Source organism: Salmo salar, chromosome 06 (assembly GCF_965601325.2).
Source record: "Salmo salar chromosome 06, fSalSal1, whole genome shotgun sequence".
NCBI lineage: Eukaryota > Metazoa > Chordata > Actinopteri > Salmoniformes > Salmonidae > Salmo > Salmo salar.
This window is the reverse complement of record NC_138296.1, coordinates 28627242-28645986: the sequence shown is the minus strand read 5'-3', so window position 1 is coordinate 28645986 and position 18745 is coordinate 28627242. Positions and strand designations below refer to the sequence as shown.

The 18745-nt window shown below is 45.0% G+C and overlaps 1 protein-coding gene across 11 annotated transcripts in view; it reads right to left on the bottom strand.

The window, feature by feature from the left end:
* Positions 1 to 18745, bottom strand: part of LOC106606804 (voltage-dependent P/Q-type calcium channel subunit alpha-1A) — a 132554-nt gene that overhangs the window by 98586 nt on the left and 15223 nt on the right. For 10 of the 11 annotated variants that reach the window (XM_082976410.1, XM_082976416.1, XM_082976412.1 and 7 more), the window contains exons 1-2: positions 10545 to 10669; positions 8890 to 9029 (exon numbers count right to left, since the gene is read on the bottom strand). In XM_082976410.1, coding sequence (XP_082832536.1) covers positions 8890 to 8915 — 26 coding nt within the window. In that variant the 5' untranslated portion in view covers positions 8916 to 9029; positions 10545 to 10669. Of the gene's footprint in view, positions 1 to 8889; positions 9030 to 10544; positions 10670 to 18745 lie in introns of those variants that run through there. The other variant, XM_082976420.1, reaches the window with a different exon arrangement.

The following is an 18745-nucleotide window of genomic DNA, read 5'->3' as shown; positions in this document are numbered from 1 at the left end:
TGTGTGTGTCTCCGCGTGTGTCTGCGCGTGTGTATGTAGGGGATAGTGTTAACAGTGCCGACAGGAGAGAAATCTACTGGGAGTTACTTGCCAATCTGCCTCACAGGAAACTGTCAAGAGTGTATATGTGTGTGTGTACATTTGTGTGCAAGAAGAAGACAATGATGATGATGAAGAAGAAGATGAAGATGGCAGTCTTGCACCAACAGCTCCTCAACCCCACCAGGTCTGTCCACCTTTACAGAATTTATCATCAAAGCAACAAGGCTCATTCACACCGTTTCCACGGTTACTGGGGCCCTTCTCATTCATAACTGTTTCCATGGCAACAGGGACCTTGGCTCCTTGCTAGAATCTTTGCATCACCGTGGTAACCGGGCCAAGGGGAACTTGATTGATATGTTTTTTTTCTTCTAATATCCTCAGTTGTATAGTGAAACATACACATACATGTAAATAATACACACACAAGCTAGCACATACACCCAAAGCACACACACCCACACAAGCATGCACACACACCCACACAAGCATGCACACACACTCACACAAGCATGCACACACACACACACACACACACAAGCATACACACACACACACACACACGCACACATTTATAAGCTGAACATACATACAGTTTCAGCTTGGAACCATTTGAGTGCACATACATTTATATGCACGAATGCACACTAGTATTTAGGTCATACGAACTAGCTACCTATGAAATACCTCAGTTTCTACCCTGATAAACACACACGCATGAAAACACACACACACACACACTCCCTCCCATATACACACACACACACACACACACACACACACACACACACACACACACACACACACACACACACACACACACACATACAGTTGAAGTCGGAAGTTTACATACACTTAGGTTGGTGTCATTAAAACTCATTTTTCAACCACTCCAGGGAATATGATAGGCTCAAATAAAAATAGTTTCCTGATCTTTCTTATACTGTATGTCACATCATCTGACAGATACACGCACCAAGTCAGAGGTTAGCATAATTTAAGCAAGTCTGTCTGAGAAGTAAACGTCGTAAGAATCTGGCTTGTGGAGGCACAATTTCGCACACACAGCATGAGGAAAGAGTGGCCAGCTAATCTTGAGTTTGACAGTCTGGAACCAAGGCTTGAGCCGTTAAAATATAATTTAGAGAGAGGTTCAACCCAGGCAAGACTTTACCTGAGACAATGACCCTTTTTTACCCAAAAGAGCTCTTCAATGTTCTCCACACTGTTCTACCGTGGGAAGCTCCTCACAGTTCTCCACACTGTTCTACAATGGACAGCTCCTCACAGTTCTCCACACTGTTCTACAATGGACAGCTCCTCACAGTTCTCCACACTGTTCTACAATGGACAGCTCCTCACAGTTCTCCACACTGTTCTACAATGGACAGCTCCTCACAGTTCTCCACACTGTTCTACAATGGACAGCTCCTCACAGTTCTCCACACTGTTCTACAATGGACAGCTCCTCACAGTTCTCCACACTGTCCCACCGTGGACAGCTCCTCACAGTTCTCCACACTGTTCTACAATGGACAGCTCCTCACAGTTCTCCACACTGTTCTACAATGGACAGCTCCTCACAGTTCTCCACACTGTTCTACAATGGACAGCTCCTCACAGTTCTCCACACTGTCCCACCGTGGACAGCTCCTCACAGTTCTCCACACTGTCCCACCGTGGACAGCTCCTCACAGTTCTCCACACTGTTCTACAATGGACAGCTCCTCACAGTTCTCCACACTGTTCTACAATGGACAGCTCCTCACAGTTCTCCACACTGTTCGACAATGGACAGCTCCTCACAATTCTCCACACTGTTCTACAATGGACAGCTCCTCACAGTTCTCCACACTGTCCTACCGTGGACAGCTCCTCACAATTCTCCACACTGTTCTACAATGGACAGCTCGTCACAGTTCTCCACACTGTTCTACAATGGACAGCTCCTCACAGTTCTCCACACTGTCCTACCGTGGACAGCTCCTCACAGTTCTCCACACTGTTCTACCGTGGACAGCTCCTCACAGTTCTCCACACTGTTCTACAATGGACAGCTCCTCACAGTTCTCCACACTGTTCTACCGTGGACAGCTCCTCATAGTTCTCCACACTGTTCTACCGTGGACAGCTCCTCACAGTTCTCCACACTGTTCTACCGTGGACAGCTCCTCACAGTTCTCCACACTGTTCTACCGTGGACAGCTCCTCACAGTTCTCCACACTGTCCTACCGTGGACAGCTCCTCACTGTTCTACTACGGATAGAACTCAATGGCCATGTCCAAAATCTAACTTGCATACAAAACCTACATTTTGTGTACATATCATGCTACATACTATTTAGTAAAATCAAATGCAGTCAGCAACAAATATCAACGTACTAGGTCATCCATCCTTAGAATGTGTCATCTAATGCTCAATTACGTTGATTCGTTCAGTTTGGTACAGCAAGGCATCTTACGTGATTATCAGCTGTTCTCAATCACACTGGGTCTGGAAAGACCAGTCTCTTCCTCAGTAGTGTGCATCCAATTCTACTAGATGAAAAGCCTAAATCAGTATTACATCCTGGCATTTAAAGCATACTACAGTTCAGAAATGTCACATATAAAACGTTCTATTCTAAGCAAGTACAAGTATTCAGACACGGCCACTGCCATAGACCACGATTACATGGCCTTATCCACAGATCTAGGACCAGCTACCCTCACAATTCTTACCTTGGCCATTATGGGGATGAGAAAATATATGAGCCTATCCCTCCCTCCTTCTTTCTTTCTTTCTTTCTTTCTTTCTTTCTTTCTTTCTTTCTTTCTTTCTTTCTTTCTTTCTTTCTTTCTTTCTTTCTTTCTTTCTTTCTTTCTTCCTTCCTTCCTTCCTTCCTTCCTTCCTTCCTTCCTTCATTCCTTCCTTCTTTCCTTCCTTCCTTCCTTCCTTCCTTCATTCCTTCCTTCCTTCCTTCCTTCCTTCCTTCTTTCATTCCTTCCTTCCTTCCTTCCTTCCTTCCTTCCTTCCTTCCTTCCTTCCTTCCTTCCTTCCTTCCTTCCTTCCTTCCTTCCTTCCTTCCTTCCTTCCTTCCTTCCTTCCTTCCTGTACAGTCATATACTGCATGTGTATTAAGTGTGTTGTTTGGCAATGTGTCTCAGTATATATGCTGAGAAGAAGACGGTTTATAGGTGTGTGAAGGAAAAGTGAGCATGTGTTTGAAGTGTAAATGTTTATTGTGTGTGCATGTATGCATCCCCTGGTCATTGTAGTATCAAAGTGTCAGGGCAGAGGTGGGTAGAAAGGGCAGTTGCTTTTCATCTTCAAAGAGCCACATTTCTAAAAGAAAAATCGCCATTCAAAAGGAGCTAACCATAGAGACCACAGCTGGGAGCAGTGTATGTGTGTGTGCCATCTGTGTATGAGTGCGAAGCGTGTGTGTATGCGTGTGAGAAAAATGAATGAAAGAGAGAGAGACAAAAAGAGAGAAAGAGAGAATGAGATAGAAAGAGTTATAGAGACAGAGAGACAGAGAAAAAGGTTGAGATAGAGAGAAAGAGACAGAGAGAGAGAGAGAGAGAGAGAGAGAGAGAGAGAGAGAGAGGGAGAGAAAGATAGAGAGAGATAAGAGAGGGAGAGAGAGAGCAAGAGGAAGAGAGAGTGAGAGAGCGAACGAGAGGGACAGAGAGTGACAGACAGAGAGAGAGGGGGAGAGTTCCTGTGTCTCAAGGCTGTACTGGGTGATTGATCATCTGCAGCAGCTAAAAACAGGTTACTGCAGCAGGACACACTCTCTCTCTCTCATTCGCTTGCTCCGCTCTTCCTCTCTCTCTCTCTCTCTCTCTCTCTCACTCATTTTCTCTCAGTAACTTGCTCCATCTCTTTCTTTCGCTTGTTCTCTTTCTATCCTTTCTCTTTTCACTCTATTTTCTCTTCTCCCTCTATTTCATGATTTCTCTTCCTTTCATGCACTCTCCTATCCTACTCCCTTTACAACATATACATAGAAATACACTACTATTAGTGGATTTGTTTATTTCAGCACCACCCGTTGCTGACAGGTATATAAAATCGAGCACACAGCCATGCAATCTCCAAAGACAAACATTGGCAGTAGAATGGCTTTGCTGAAGAACTCATTGACTTTCAACGTGGCACCGTCATAGGATGCCACCTTTCGAACAAGTCAGTTCATAAAATGTCTGACCTGCTAGAGCTGCCCCGGTCAACTGTTAGTGCTGTTATTGTGATGTGGAAACATCTAGGATCAACAATGGTTCAGCTGCGAAGTGTTAGGCCACACAAGCTCACAGAACGGGACCGCCGAGTGCTGAAAGGCGTAGCGCATAAAAATCATATTTTCTTGGTTGCAAACACTCACTACCGAGTTTCAAACTGCCTCTGGAAACCACGTCAGCACAAGAACTGTTACAGTGGCTTGCGAAAGTATTCACTGCCCTTGGCATTTTTCCTATTTTATTGCCTTACAACCTGGAATTAATATAGATTGTTTGGGGGTTTGTATCATTTGATTTACACAACATGCCTACCACTTTGAAGAAGCAAAATATTTTTTATTGTGAAACAAAAAAAAAACTCTAAACTTGAGCCACCTTTTGCAGCAATTACAGCTGCTAGTCTCTTGGGGTATGTCTCTATAAGCTTGGCACATCTAGCCACTGGGATTTTTGCCCATTCATCAAGGCAAAACTTCTCCAGATTCTTCAAGTTGGATGGGTTCCGCTGGTATACAGCAATCTTTAAGTCATACCACAGATTCTCAATTGGATTGAGGTCTGGGTTTTGACTAGGCCATTCCAAGACATTTAAATGTTTCTCCTTTAACCACTCAAGTGTTGCTTTAGCAGTATGCTTAGGCTCATTGTCCTGCTGGAAGGTGAACCTCCGTCCCAGTCTCAAATCTCTGGAAGACTGGAGCAGGTTTCCCTCAAGAATTTCCCTTAATTTAGTGCCATCCATCATTCCTTCCATTCTGACCAGTTTCCCAGTTCCTGCCGATGAAAAACATCGGATGGTATCCTCGGGGTGATGAGAGGTGTTGGGTTTGCGCCAGACATATCGTTTTCCTTGATGGCAAAACAAAATCTATTTTAGTCTCATCTGACCAGAGTACCTTCTTCCATATGTTTGGGGAGTCTCCCACATGCCTTTTGGCAAACACCAAACGTTTTTTTTTCAAATCACTTCACCAATTTGGACTATTTTGTGTATGTCCATTACATGAAATCCAAATATAAATAAATTTAAATTACAGGCTGTAATGCAACAAAATAGGAAAAACGCAAAGGGGGTGAATACTTTTGCAAGGCACTGTAGTTGGGAGCTTCATGAAATGGGTTTCCATGGGTGAGCAGCCACACACAAGCCTAAGATCATCAAGTGAAATGCTGTGTTGCCTGGAGTGGTGTAAAGCTCGCCGTCATTGGACTCTGGAGCAGTGAAAACGCATTCTCTGGAGTGATGAATCACGCTTCACCATCTGGCAGTCCAATTGACAAATCTGGGCTTGGTGGATGCTAGGAGAACGCTACCTACTCCAATGCATAGCGCCAACTGTAACGTTTGGTGGAAGACGAATAATGGTCTGAGGCTGTTTTTCATGGTTTGGCTAGGCCCCTTAGTTCCAGTCAAGGGAAATGTTAACGCTACAGCACACAATGACATTCTAAACAATGTTGTGCTTCCAACTTTGTGGCAACAGTTTGGGGAAGGCCCTTTCCTGTTTCAGCATGACAATGTCCCCGTGCACAAAGCGAGGTCCATACATAAATTGTTTTTCGAGATTGGTGTGGAAGAACTTGACTGGCCTGCACAGAGCCCTGACCTCAACCCCATCAAACACCTTTGGGATGAATTGGAACGCCGACTGCGAACCAGGCCTAATCACCCAACATCAGTGGCTGACCTCACTAATGCTCTTGTAGCTCTAGTGGAAAGCCTTCCCAGAAGAGTGGAGGCTGTTGTAGCAGCAAAGGGAGGACCAACTCCATATTAATGCCCATGATTTTGGAATGAGACGTTCAACAAGCAAGTGTCCACATACTTTTGGTAATGTAGTGTATGTATCTGCCTTCCCCTTTTGGTATTCCCTTCTCTCTCCTCCCTCAACTATTATACAAACCTAGTTCCATCTCTCTTTATAAGTATATTGCTTCTACAGTTACACCTATCTACCCCTCCTCTCCCATTTCTCTCTCTCTTTCTCTGTGTGTGTCTCTCTCTCTGTGTCTCTCTCTCTGTCGCTCTCTCTCCTATGTCTCTCTCAGCGAGGCCTGAGGGATCTGAAAGATGCACACAGGATCACATGGCTTTCACACAGTCAGCCATTGCCACCATCTTTCCCCTTTCTCTCTCTTTCCTGCTCTCACTACATTTCACTCCCTCTTTATTCAATATCTCTCTGCTCCAGCCAGCCTGCATATCCCAACTGGTTTTTACCTCCTCTTTTCAAAAACTGGTCTTATAATACCTCTCTCTTTATATTGCTACACACACAGTCAAATATACATGCATACAGTAATAACACAGGCAACCATTTTCCTGCCCCCATTTTGCCTTCCCTCAGTATTTTTTCTTTATTTTATTTAACCTACGGCAAGTCAGTTAAGAACAAATTCTTATTTACAATGACGGCCTAGGAACAGTGGCTTAAGTGTCTTGTTCATGGGCAGAGCGACAGATTTGTACCTTGTTAGCTCGGGGATTCGATCTAGCAACCTTTTGGTTATTGGCCCAACACTCTAACCACTAGGCTACCTGCCTCTAACCGCTAGGCTACCTGCCTCTAAGCACTAGGCTACCTGCCTCTAACCACTAGGCTACCTGCCTCTAACCACTAGGCTACCTGCCTCTAACCACTTGGCTAAGCTTATCCCTCTCTTCTTCTCTTACTGACTAACTCATTTCCACTATCCCCTCCCCCTCTCTCTCTCTCTCTCTCTCTCTCTCTCTGTCTCCCTCTCTCTCAGACTTAAGTATGTTAGGACAGAGCAGGTTTCATAGTCAGGCCTATTAAGTCATAGAGACAGACTGCCAGTTTGAGTACAACTCACTAGCTCCTCAATGACTAACTATACAGTACTGTAACACACACTGAGAGAGAGAGAGAGAGAGAGAGAGAGAGAGAGAGAGAGAGAGAGACTGAGAGAGAGAGACAGAGACAGAGAGAAACCCAACCACTGACCCTTTAGTATAAACAAATACACACACAAACACACCTATACACAGAACATCTACACATGCCTACACACTAAAACCTATTGGACCTATGGATTGATACTATATTCAAATTAGATATCTCTCTCTCACACACACACACAACTCTGCCTGTCTGTTACTGTAAGGAAAGAGTACACAGGAAAGTAAGGAATGAGGAAGGAAGCTAGAAAAAAGATTGGGAATGACAGGGATGCAATAATGGATGGAGAGAGGGGAGAGAGATGGAAAGAAATTAACTGATGAACAGGGAGAGAAAGAGACAAAATAGAGAGAGAGAGAACTACAATGATACAGGAGCAGAGGGATAGAGAGATGGAGAGAAGGGCGAGAGTAAAAAGAGGGGATGACAGAGGCATATCAAAACAGGTAAAGAGGAGTAAAAGAAAGAGGGAGAGAGGAACAGGGGAAAAGAGGATGAGAGAGTCTGTCACGCACACAGAGCACTCAGCCCACAGCTGGAGGACATGTCAGTCTAGAGAGAGAGAGAGAGAGAGAGAGAGAGTGAGAGAGAGAGGAGAGGAAGTCATAGGGATGGTGGGAGGAGAGAGGTGTGCATGTCTCCTGTGTCCTCTCCTCTCTTCATTCTCTCCATGCATTGTTTACTCCATTTCCTTTTTCCTCATGAATTCCCCCTCTCTCTCTCCCAATCCCCCTCCTACCCTCTCTCTTGATTTCTCTTTCTCTCTCTCCCCTCCCCTCTCATCCCTCCTCCCACTCTCATCCTCCCTGCCCTCTCTCTCAGTGTTGATGTGACATTTGTTCTCTCCCCTGGCTGCCTCTCCCTGCAGTGCTGCTGTGATCCTGTCTCTGTCTGAGTACACTCGCTAAGGTGGGAGAGCAGAGACACACACACACACTTAAACACACACACGGCACACACACACACACACACGTATTTGCATGTAGGAATGCATGTACGCATTCAGACACACACACACACACACACATTTGAATTTTTTTGGAAGACATTTTAGTCACTTATCAGACGCTCTTATCCAGAGCAACTTACAGTAGTGAGTGCATTCATTTTCATACTTTTTAATACATTTGCATGTACACACGCATACACATTGGCACGTAGGCACACATGCACACACACGAGCACTAGCATGCACACATACATACATACATACATACATACATACATACATACATACATACATACATACATACATACATACATACATACATACATACATACATACATACATACATACATACATACATACATACATACACGACACATATCACACATATGACTCCTCTCTCTCTTTCTAGCATGTGATCACATGATCTGTTTGTCGGTGTGAATGTTGGTTCACAGCAGCTTTTTGTTTCAGTGAATGTGTGTGTAGCGTGTTTGGGTGCATGCGTGCGGGCGTACTGTGTCTACTGGCTACTGTATATACACTGGTGTGCACTCATGTTTGAGTGTGTCTTTGTATATGTGTGGGTGTATATGTGTGTGTGTGTGTGTGTGTGTGTGTGTGTGTGTGTGTGTGTGTGTGTGTGTGTGTGTGTGTGTGTGTGTGTGTGTGTGTGTGTGTGTGTGTGTGTGTGTGTGTGTGTGTGTGTGTGTGTGTGTGCGTGGGCGTGTGTGTGTGTGTTTCTCAACACTCACCCTGTGCATACTACTACGAAGTCCATGGCATTCCATCCGTTCCTTATGTAGGAGTTCTTATGGAAGGCAAATCCTAGAGCCAGGATCTTAATGCCTGACTCAAAACAGAAGATCCCTATGAAGTAGGGCTCAGTGTCATCCTAAAGGAGAGAGGGAGAGGGGTGGGGGGTAATAGAAGAGGGCTCAGTGCGAAGATTTTACCAAGTTCAATTTAAAGGGACAATCTGCAGTTTAAACCATGTTCTTTTTTTTAAGAAGTACATTGTTTACAAACAAAGGAGTAAAACAAACTTTTATATTATTGTTTTGGGTTCCGATGGGGTATGAAAAGAAGTTATATTCTTCAAGAATCAATGGGTATAAAGTCAAAACATGGATGTACCAACCGCAGATAGCCCCTTTAAAAACACAATATATGACATAATCCAAGATGTTAGACAGTGTGAAGTAAGGCGCTATAGTGCTGAGAGGACAGATAGATGTTAGACAGTGTGAAGTAAGGCTCTATGGTGCTGAGAGGACAGATAGATGTTAGATAGTGTGAAGTAAGGCTCTATGGTGCTGAGAGGACAGATAGATGTTAGACAGTGTGAAGTAAGGCTCTATGGTGCTGAGAGGACAGATAGATGTTAGATAGTGTGAAGTAAGGCTCTATGGTGCTGAGAGGACAGATAGATGTTAGACAGTATGAAGTAAGGCTCTATAGTGCTGAGAGGACAGATAGATGTTAGACAGTATGAAGTAAGGCTCTATGGTGCTGAGAGGACAGATAGATGTTAGATAGTGTGAAGTAAGGCTCTATGGTGCTGAGAGGACAGATAGATGTTAGATAGTGTGAAGTAAGGCTCTATGGTGCTGAGAGGACAGATAGATGTTAGACAGTGTGAAGTAAGGCTCTATGGTGCTGAGAGGACAGATAGATGTTAGACAGTGTGAAGTAAGGCTCTATGGTGCTGAGAGGACAGATAGATGTTAGATAGTGTGAAGTAAGGCTCTATGGTGCTGAGAGGACAGATAGATGTTAGACAGTGTGAAGTAAGGCTCTATGGTGCTGAGAGGACAGATAGATCTTAGACAGTGTGAAGTAAGGCTCTATAGTGCTAAGAGGACAGATAGATGAAAGGGACAGGATAGGTGAAGGGAACTGATCTGAATTGTATAATATTCATCCACGGGGAAAGGTTCACACACTGCATTATACGACGTAACATTAATGTATACACAAAGAAATGTCCTCATTGACCCATGCATATTCACCTGTATAGTACAGCATGTATGCTTATAGTATGTGTGTGAGATTGGTATATCTACGTGTGTGTGCACACATTCAAATGTGTGTCTGTGTGGGTGTTTGTGTGCATTCATATGTGTGCCTGTGTGAGTGTTTGTGTGCATTCATGCATGTGTGTGCGTGCACAAATTTGTATGTGTGTGTGTGTGTGTGTGTGTGTGTGTGTGTGTGTGTGTGTGTGTGTGTGTGTGTGTGTGTGTGTGTGTGTGTGTGTGTGTGTGTGTGTGTGTGTGTGTGTGTGTGTGTGTGTGTGTGTGTGTGTGTGTGTGTGTGTGTGTATGCATTCGTACGTGGGGGGTGTGTGAGAAATTCACGTTTGTGTGTGTGTCTGCACATGTGTGTGTCCAGTGTGTGTGTGACGTACCAGGCGTTCAGACAGAGGAGTCTTGTCTCCATCAGGCAGATGTTGCTCCAGAGCCAGGACGATACAGTTGGCACAGATGGTGGCCAGGATCAACCACTCAAACGGAGTGAGAGAGCACAGTCAAGGAAGTAAACAGGGAGGAGAGGAGAGCACAGACAGGAGAGGATAGGAAGAGATCCGGAAGGAGAGGACAGACAGAGAGGACAGGTAGAAACCAGGGAGAAGAGGAGAAGAGGACAGACAGAGAGGACAGGAAAAGGACAGATTCCCGAATGTTATAACATTTATAACAAACGTGTATATCATAATAACATATTTTAAAATCCAAAATATAAAAATGAGCCAACAATTAAAACTCCCAGTCAAAAATAACAATGATATACAGTAGCTATTGCCCCATCATAACCACATGATCGAATACATACAGTTGAGAAAAGCTCTTGATGAATTATTGGACATGATGCCATGATTCTACAAACATAGCTACCACCTTCCTTACACACGGTGTGGTGTTTCCTGAATGGGCTGAGACCTACAGCAGGTCGAGACCAACACATGCACTGTAAACATTAACATATAGCATTGCAATAACTGTGTTAACGTGCACTGTGCACAAATACACGTAGGTGACACCTGCTATATGGGGATCAGGCCAGAAGAAAACCAGCTGTACAACCACCCTGCATATATAGTATGAACACACACACACACATCCACACACAGGGTCAGACAGCTGTTCCCTGATGCCTGGTGGGGCCTGTGGTGAGATGTGTGTGTGTTGATGTGAGTGTAACGTAATGCAGTGCTGCAGGGCCCAGTGTGAGTGAGTCAGTCAGACATGCACCAGGCATGGTTGTAATGGGCTGTCATTACACAGTTACCCTCACACAGCCCCGCTGCATGTTGATACACACTGACAAACACACGCAGATGACGCATACACACACAGACACAGACACACACACACACACACACACACACACACACACACACACACACACACACACACACACACACACACACACACACACACACACACACACACACACACACACACACACACACACACACACACACACACACACACACACAAGTGAACGTGCGCACATACACAGAAACATATGTACGCGCACACACAATCACACAGACACAAAATGATGTCACACACACAGAGCGATGACACATGGGCTTATTACTAACCATGTTGTATATTTAAACAGATGAACAACTGCTGCTGGCACACACACACACACACACACACACACACACACACACACACACACACACACACACACACACACACACACACACACACACACACACACACACACACACAAAGTCATTGTTATGGCTAAGCAGTGAGTATGATTCAGTGTGACATCAACGTTTGGCTCTATATACAGAAGGACTGAGGGCAATAAAGAGAGAGAGAGAGAGAGAGAGAGAGAGAGAGAGAGAGAGAGAGAGAGGGAGAGAGAGAGAGAGAAGAGAACGAGAGAAAATGGGAGTAGGGGTCGCTACCACATGAGCTCATTAACTCACGGGTAGTTCATTGTATCTCATGCTGTTTGTCTGTCTCTCACTCTCTCTTTTCCCTATCTCTTTTCCCCCACTCTTTTCTCTCTTTTCCCGCTCTCTTTTCCCTCTCTCTCTTTCCCTCTCTCTTTTCACTCTCTCTTTTCACTCTCTCTTTTCCCCCACTCTTTTCACTCTCTCTTTTCCAGGCTGGTCAGAAGACAGATCCATGGATATGGAACGTTTGAGAAGGTTCTGAGGAAGTGGATATATATACCTTCACCCAGCTGACTCTCTCTATCACTGGGCTCACTCTATTCTCTACTAGAATGTTCCTCTGTAGGGGACATAGTTAACTGGAAGGTTGGATAGACTAGCATCATCAAGAAGAGAAATAGAGATATGGAGATATCAGTCAACCAATCAATCAAACATACAATGAATAAATCAATAAAATGATGGACACATAGATATTCACAGAAACATGTGTCACTAAGTGCTAGCTGGCTTAGACCCGCAGTGGGAAGCAGTAGCAATGATACACTCCCCTAAAGAAGAAATGTCAAGAGAAACCATAGAGAATAAAACAGGAAAAGGATGGATGTGTGAACATGTGTGTGTACATGTAAGTAGTATGTGTGTGTTAGTCCTATATGGCATTGTGTGTGTGTGTGTGTGTGTGTGTGTGTGTGTGTGTGTGTGTGTGTGTGTGTGTGTGTGTGTGTGTGTGTGTGTGTGTGTGTGTGTGTGTGTGTGTGTGTGTGTGTGTGTGTGTGTGTGTGTGTGTGTGTGTGTGTGTGTGTGTTTCCTGGTTGTGCATCATGTGTTCTTTGCCTCTGATGGAGATGAATGAGTGGAGAGTGTCTTCTCAGCAGGACTGAATGGACTCACTCCTACCTGTATCTTTGATGTGTCTGCACTGCACTGTGGTGTGTGTGTGTGTGTGTGTGTGTGTGTGTGTGTGTGTGTGTGTGTGTGTGTGTGTGTGTGTGTGTGTGTGTGTGTGTGTGTGTGTGTTGTCCCCATTGTGAAGTGTGTCAAGTTCCCATTCTGCACATTTTGTGCCGGTGTTGTTTTGCACACACACAATCTGCTTATTAATGTGGCCAGTGCTCTGATCCATGCTGCCAAGAACCTTCAATTATGAATCTCTCCTTCCTCCCTCCTCACCGCACTATATATAGCAACATGACAGAGTTAAAAGCAAGGGAAGACGGGGAGAGAGAGAGAGGATAGAGATTGAGAAGGAGGGGGTGGATGTTGCCCTCTCTGTCTCTCCTGCCTCTTCTCATTTCCTCTCATCCTCTCTCCTATCTCAGTCTCTTTGTCTCTCAGTCTCTCTCTCCACCCTTCTCCCTCACTCCCTTAGCTTTATGGTGTGGAGTGATGATGATGATGTGTGTGTGTGCGTATGCTTGTGTGTATGTGTGTGTCCATGTGTGTCCATGAAGATATACTTGTCTGTCTGTCTGTCTGTCTGTCTGTCTGTCTGTCTGTCTGTCTGTCTGTCTGTCTGTCTGTCTGTCTGTCTGTCTGTCTGTCTGTCTGTCTGTCTGTCTGTCTGTCTGTCTGTCTGTCTGTCTGTCTGTCTGTCTGTCTGTCTGTCTGTCTGTCTGTCCGTCCGTCTGTCTGTCTGGCCAAACAGAGGAGTCTGTGTCCTCAGACTGGAGCTTCACTGAGCTACAGTCAGCAACCAGCATCAATCTCCATAACACACACCCTTTCCTATATTATAGCTTATATATCTTACATGTAACACCGACTGCTGGACACAAACATATCTACAGGGAAAGGATGGGAGGGAGGGAGGGAGTCTGGTAGCAGACCATTTGGTTAGCAAGAAACACACACACACACACACACACACACACACACACACACACACACACACACACACACACACACACACACACACACACACACACACACACACACACACACACACACACACACACAAATACACACACACACACAAAAGTATAGCACACAAGTCTCTCTCTCCCCCTGTCTCCCCACAACCTCATAAAGTCCTTCTGTCCTCTACTTTTTCTTGTTCCCTTATTCCATCCCTCTTTCTTTATCAATCTCCTCAGTAAGAGTATATTTATCACTGATACACTCCTATCTCTACGGCTACTAAGCCTCATCCCCTCTCCTCTTCCTTTCTATCTCTTTCCCTCTCTTCCTATCTCTATTCTCCCTCCCGCTTTCCTTCTCCTCATCCTCTACCTGTCAAACAGTACAGACATTTCTCCTCTCTCTGCGTCTATCCCTTTCTCTCTCTCTCTTCAGATCCACCCCTTTCACCTTCAGCTACTCTCTGTGCTTCCATTCACTACCCTTTTTCACTCTATCCCTCCATTTCTGGTCCTCTACCTTCACCTCCTCTATCTCTTCTTTCTCTACCCCTGGTCTCTATCTCTCCTTTCTCAACCCCTCGGCTCTCTATCGCTCCTTTCTCTACCCCTGGTCTCTCTATCTCTTCTTTCTCTACCTCTCATCTCTCTATCTCTCCTTTCTTTACCCCTCGTCTCATGTGTCCATTCATCCCAGTTAGAGATGCAGCGTCAGCAAACCCACAGACACAGAGAGGGGAATGAGAGTAAGAGAGAGAGAGAGAGAGAGAAATAGTTGGCTGTCCTAAGGGTGTAAATACGAAAAGAGGTAGAACGAAAGAGAGAGGATCATGTCCTGAAAACCAGAGAAGGAAATTTGTGAAAAAATTGCAAATAAAAGTGAGCTGCAAGAAGCAGCAGAGGCAGCAGGGAAACAAGAGAAGAGAGGGATAAAGAGAGGGGTGTGAAAGGATTGCAGTGTTTCTCCTCCTCAGCAGTGAGTGGGCTCGGGGAAAGTAGGTTACCAGCAGCAGAGCACACACACACATTCACTCAGACACACACACACACACACACACACACACACACACACACACACACACACACACACACACACACACACACACACACACACACACACACACACACACACACACACACACACACACACACACACACACACACACACACACACACACACAGCAGTGCACATGCTGATCATACATGCAGACTGGGCACACTCTCAAGCTCATTAAATGTCATCCGAGCGGCAATGAGAAATAGCAGCACATCAGACCACCCTGATGTCTCTCCCTCCACACACAGACACCATCTTGTCTCAGTAGATGATGATGATGTTGTTCCATTCAGATAGGAGGGGGGAGGGGGAAGCTAACACTGCTGCTGGCGCTAGTGCCACTTCATGTGACCAATGTGACACACACACACACACAAGTACAAATGCAATTGCATGTACAAACACACACATATGCCAGTACACACACTACAGCCAATACTACCATCTGTGCCATTTCCTGCCCAAACACACACAAAAATTATCTACACACATATTTGCCAATACACACACACACACACACACACACACACACACACACACACACACACACACACACACACACACACACACACACACACACACACACACACACACACACAGTATACCAAATGCCCCTCTTCCATCTTCCTCCACATAAACATTGCCAATAGCCATACCCAAGCTGCTCCTCTATTAACAGAACAAACCAAGCCTGCAGGTCATGTCTCCCATCCAGCATCAAACTCATGAACAAAAAACACAAAGCTGAATGTATCCCTGGCCCAAATAACTATTTTTCATGTCTCTCTATACATGTATGTTCCTGTGAGTTCATGTGGGATGAATGTTTGTGCTCTGCATATGTGTTGTGTTTGTGCATGCATGCGTGCATATGTGTGTTTGTGTGTGTGCACACGTGTGTGGATGTGCATGTGTATGAGTGTGTGTGTACTTCATTGTGCATGTGTGTGTGTCTGTGTGTGTGTGTGCTGACTCTCTGCCACAGCCTACTCCATCTTCTCCCCTGTCACTAGCTACACTAAGAGACGAACAGAGCCTGGGTCATAACTTAACTGATATAGCCTCCCCCTTTTCCCTGTCACATCCCTCTTCCCCTCTCTCCTCCCTCCGTCTCTCTCTCCATCCTCTGTTGTATAATACGCATGGTATGGCTGGGACTCGATAGTCTAAAATGGCCTCCTTTCCTCATCTCCTTTCCTCATACAATGCAACGCTTTGAACGGCAAAAGGAGAGACTGGGAGGCAAATGGAAGAACAAAAAACGAACGATTGATTTCACCTGGCTATAAAGAGACTTGGAGATAAAGCCATTTGGACAAAGACTCATCTTTTTATTTTTTTATTTTATTTCACCTTTATTTAACCAGGTAGGCAAGTTGAGAACAAGTTCTCATTTACTACTGCGACCTGGCCAAGATAAAGCAAAGCAGTTCAACACATATAACAACACAGAGTTACACATGGAGTAAAACAAACATACAGTCAATAATACAGTAGAAAAATAAGTCTATATACAATGTGAGCAAATTAGGTGAGATAACGGAGGTAAAGGCAATAAATAGGCCATGGTGGCGAAGTAAATACAATATAGCAATTAAAACAATGGAATGGCAGATTTGACAGTAGATGAGTGTGCAAAGTAGAAATACTGGGGTGCAAAGGAGCAAAATAAATAAATACAGTAGGGGAAGAGGGAGTTGTTTGGGCTATTTATAGATGGGCTATGTACAGGTGCAGTGATCTGTGAGCTGCTCTGACAGCTGGTGCTTAAAGCTAGTGAGGGAGATAATTGTTTCCAGTTTTAGAGATTTTTGTAGTTCGTTCCAGTCATTGGCAGCAGAGAACTGGAAGGAGAGGCGGCCAAAGGAGGAATTGGCTTTGGGGGTGACAAGTGAGATATACCTGCTGGAACGCGTGCTACGGGTGGGTGCAGTTATGGTGACCAGCGAGCAGAGATAAGGCGGGACTTTACCTAGCAGGGTCTTGTAGATGACCTGGAGCCAGTGGGTTTGGCGACGAGTATGAAGCGAGGGCCAGCCAACGAGAGCGTACAGGTCGCAGTGGTGGGTAGTATATGGGGTTTTGGTGACAAAACGGATGGCACTGTGATAGACTGCATCCAATTTGTTGAGTAGGGTGTTGGAGGCTATTTTGTAAATGACATCGCCAAAGTTGAGGATCGGTAAGATGGTCAGTTTTATGAGGGTATCTTTGGCAGCATGAGTGAAGGATGCTTTGTTGCGAAATAGGAAGCCAATTCTAGATTTAACTTTGGATTGGAGATGTTTTATGTGAGTCTGAAAGGAGAGTTTACAGTCTAACCAGACACCTAGATATTTGTAGTTGTCCACATATTCTAAGTCAGAACCGTCCAGAGTAGTGATGCTGGACGGGCGGGCAGGTGCCGGCAGTGATCGGTTGAAGAGCATGCATTTAGTTTTACTTGTATTTAAGAGCAGTTGTAGGCCACGGAAGGAGAGTTGTATGGCATTGAAGCTCGTCTGGAGGGTTGTTAACACAGTGTCCAAAGAAGGGCCAGAGGTATACAGAATTGTGTCGTCTGCGTAGAAGTGGATCAGAGACTCACCAGCAGCAAGAGCGACATCATTAATATATACAGAGAAGAGAGTCAGCCCAAGAATTGAACCCTGTGGCACCCCCATAGAGACTGCCAGAGGCCCGGACAACAGGCCCTCAGATTTGACACACTGAAGTCTGTCGGAGAAGTAGTTGGTGATCCAGTCGAGGCAATCATTTGAGGAACCAAGGCTGTTGAGTCTGCCAATGAGGATGTGGTGATTGAAGGAGTCGAAAGCCTTGGCCAGGTCAATGAATACGGCTGCACAGTACTGTTTCTTATCGATGGCGGTTAAGATATCATTTAGGACCTTGAATGTGGCTGAGGTGCACCCATGACCAGCTCTGAAACCAGATTGCATAGCGGAGAAGGTACGGTGGGATTCGAAATGGTCGGTGATCTGTTTGTTAACTTGGCTTTCGAAGACCTTAGAAAGGCAGGGAAGGATAGATATAGGTCTGTAGCAGTTTGGGTCAAGAGTGTCCCCCCCTTTGAAGAGGGGGATGACCGCAGCTGCTTTCCAATCTTTGGGAATCTCAGACGACACGAAAGAGAGGTTGAACAGGCTAGTAATAGGGGTTGCAACAATTTCAGCAGATGATTTTAGAAAGAAAGGGTCCAAATTGTCTAGCCCGGCTGATTTGTTGGGGTCCAGATTTTGCAGCTCTTTCAGAACATCAGCTGACTGGATTTGGGAGAAGGAGAAATGGGGAAGGCTTGGGCGAGTTGCTGTGGGGGGTACAGTGCTGTTGACTGGGGTAGGGGTGGCCAGGTGGAAAGCATGGCCAACCGTAGAAAAATGCTTATTGAAATTCTCAATTATAGTGGATTTATCGGTGGTGACAGAGTTCCTATCCTCAGTGCAGTGGGCAGCTGGGAGGAGGTGCTCTTATTCTCCATGGACTTTACAATGTCCCAGAACCTTTTTGAGTTTGTGTTGCAGGAAGCAAATTTCTGCTTGAAAAAGCTAGCCTTGGCTTTTCTAACTGCCTGTGCATTTGGTTTCTAACTTCCCTAAAAAGTTGCATTTCACGGGGGCTGTTCGATGCTAATGCAGAACGCCACAGGATATTTTGTGTTGGTTAAGGGCAGTCAGGTCTGGAGAGAACCAAGGGCTATATCTATTCCTGGTTCTAAATTTCTTGAATGGGGCATGCTTATTTAAGATGGTGAGGAAGGCATTTAAAAAAATAAC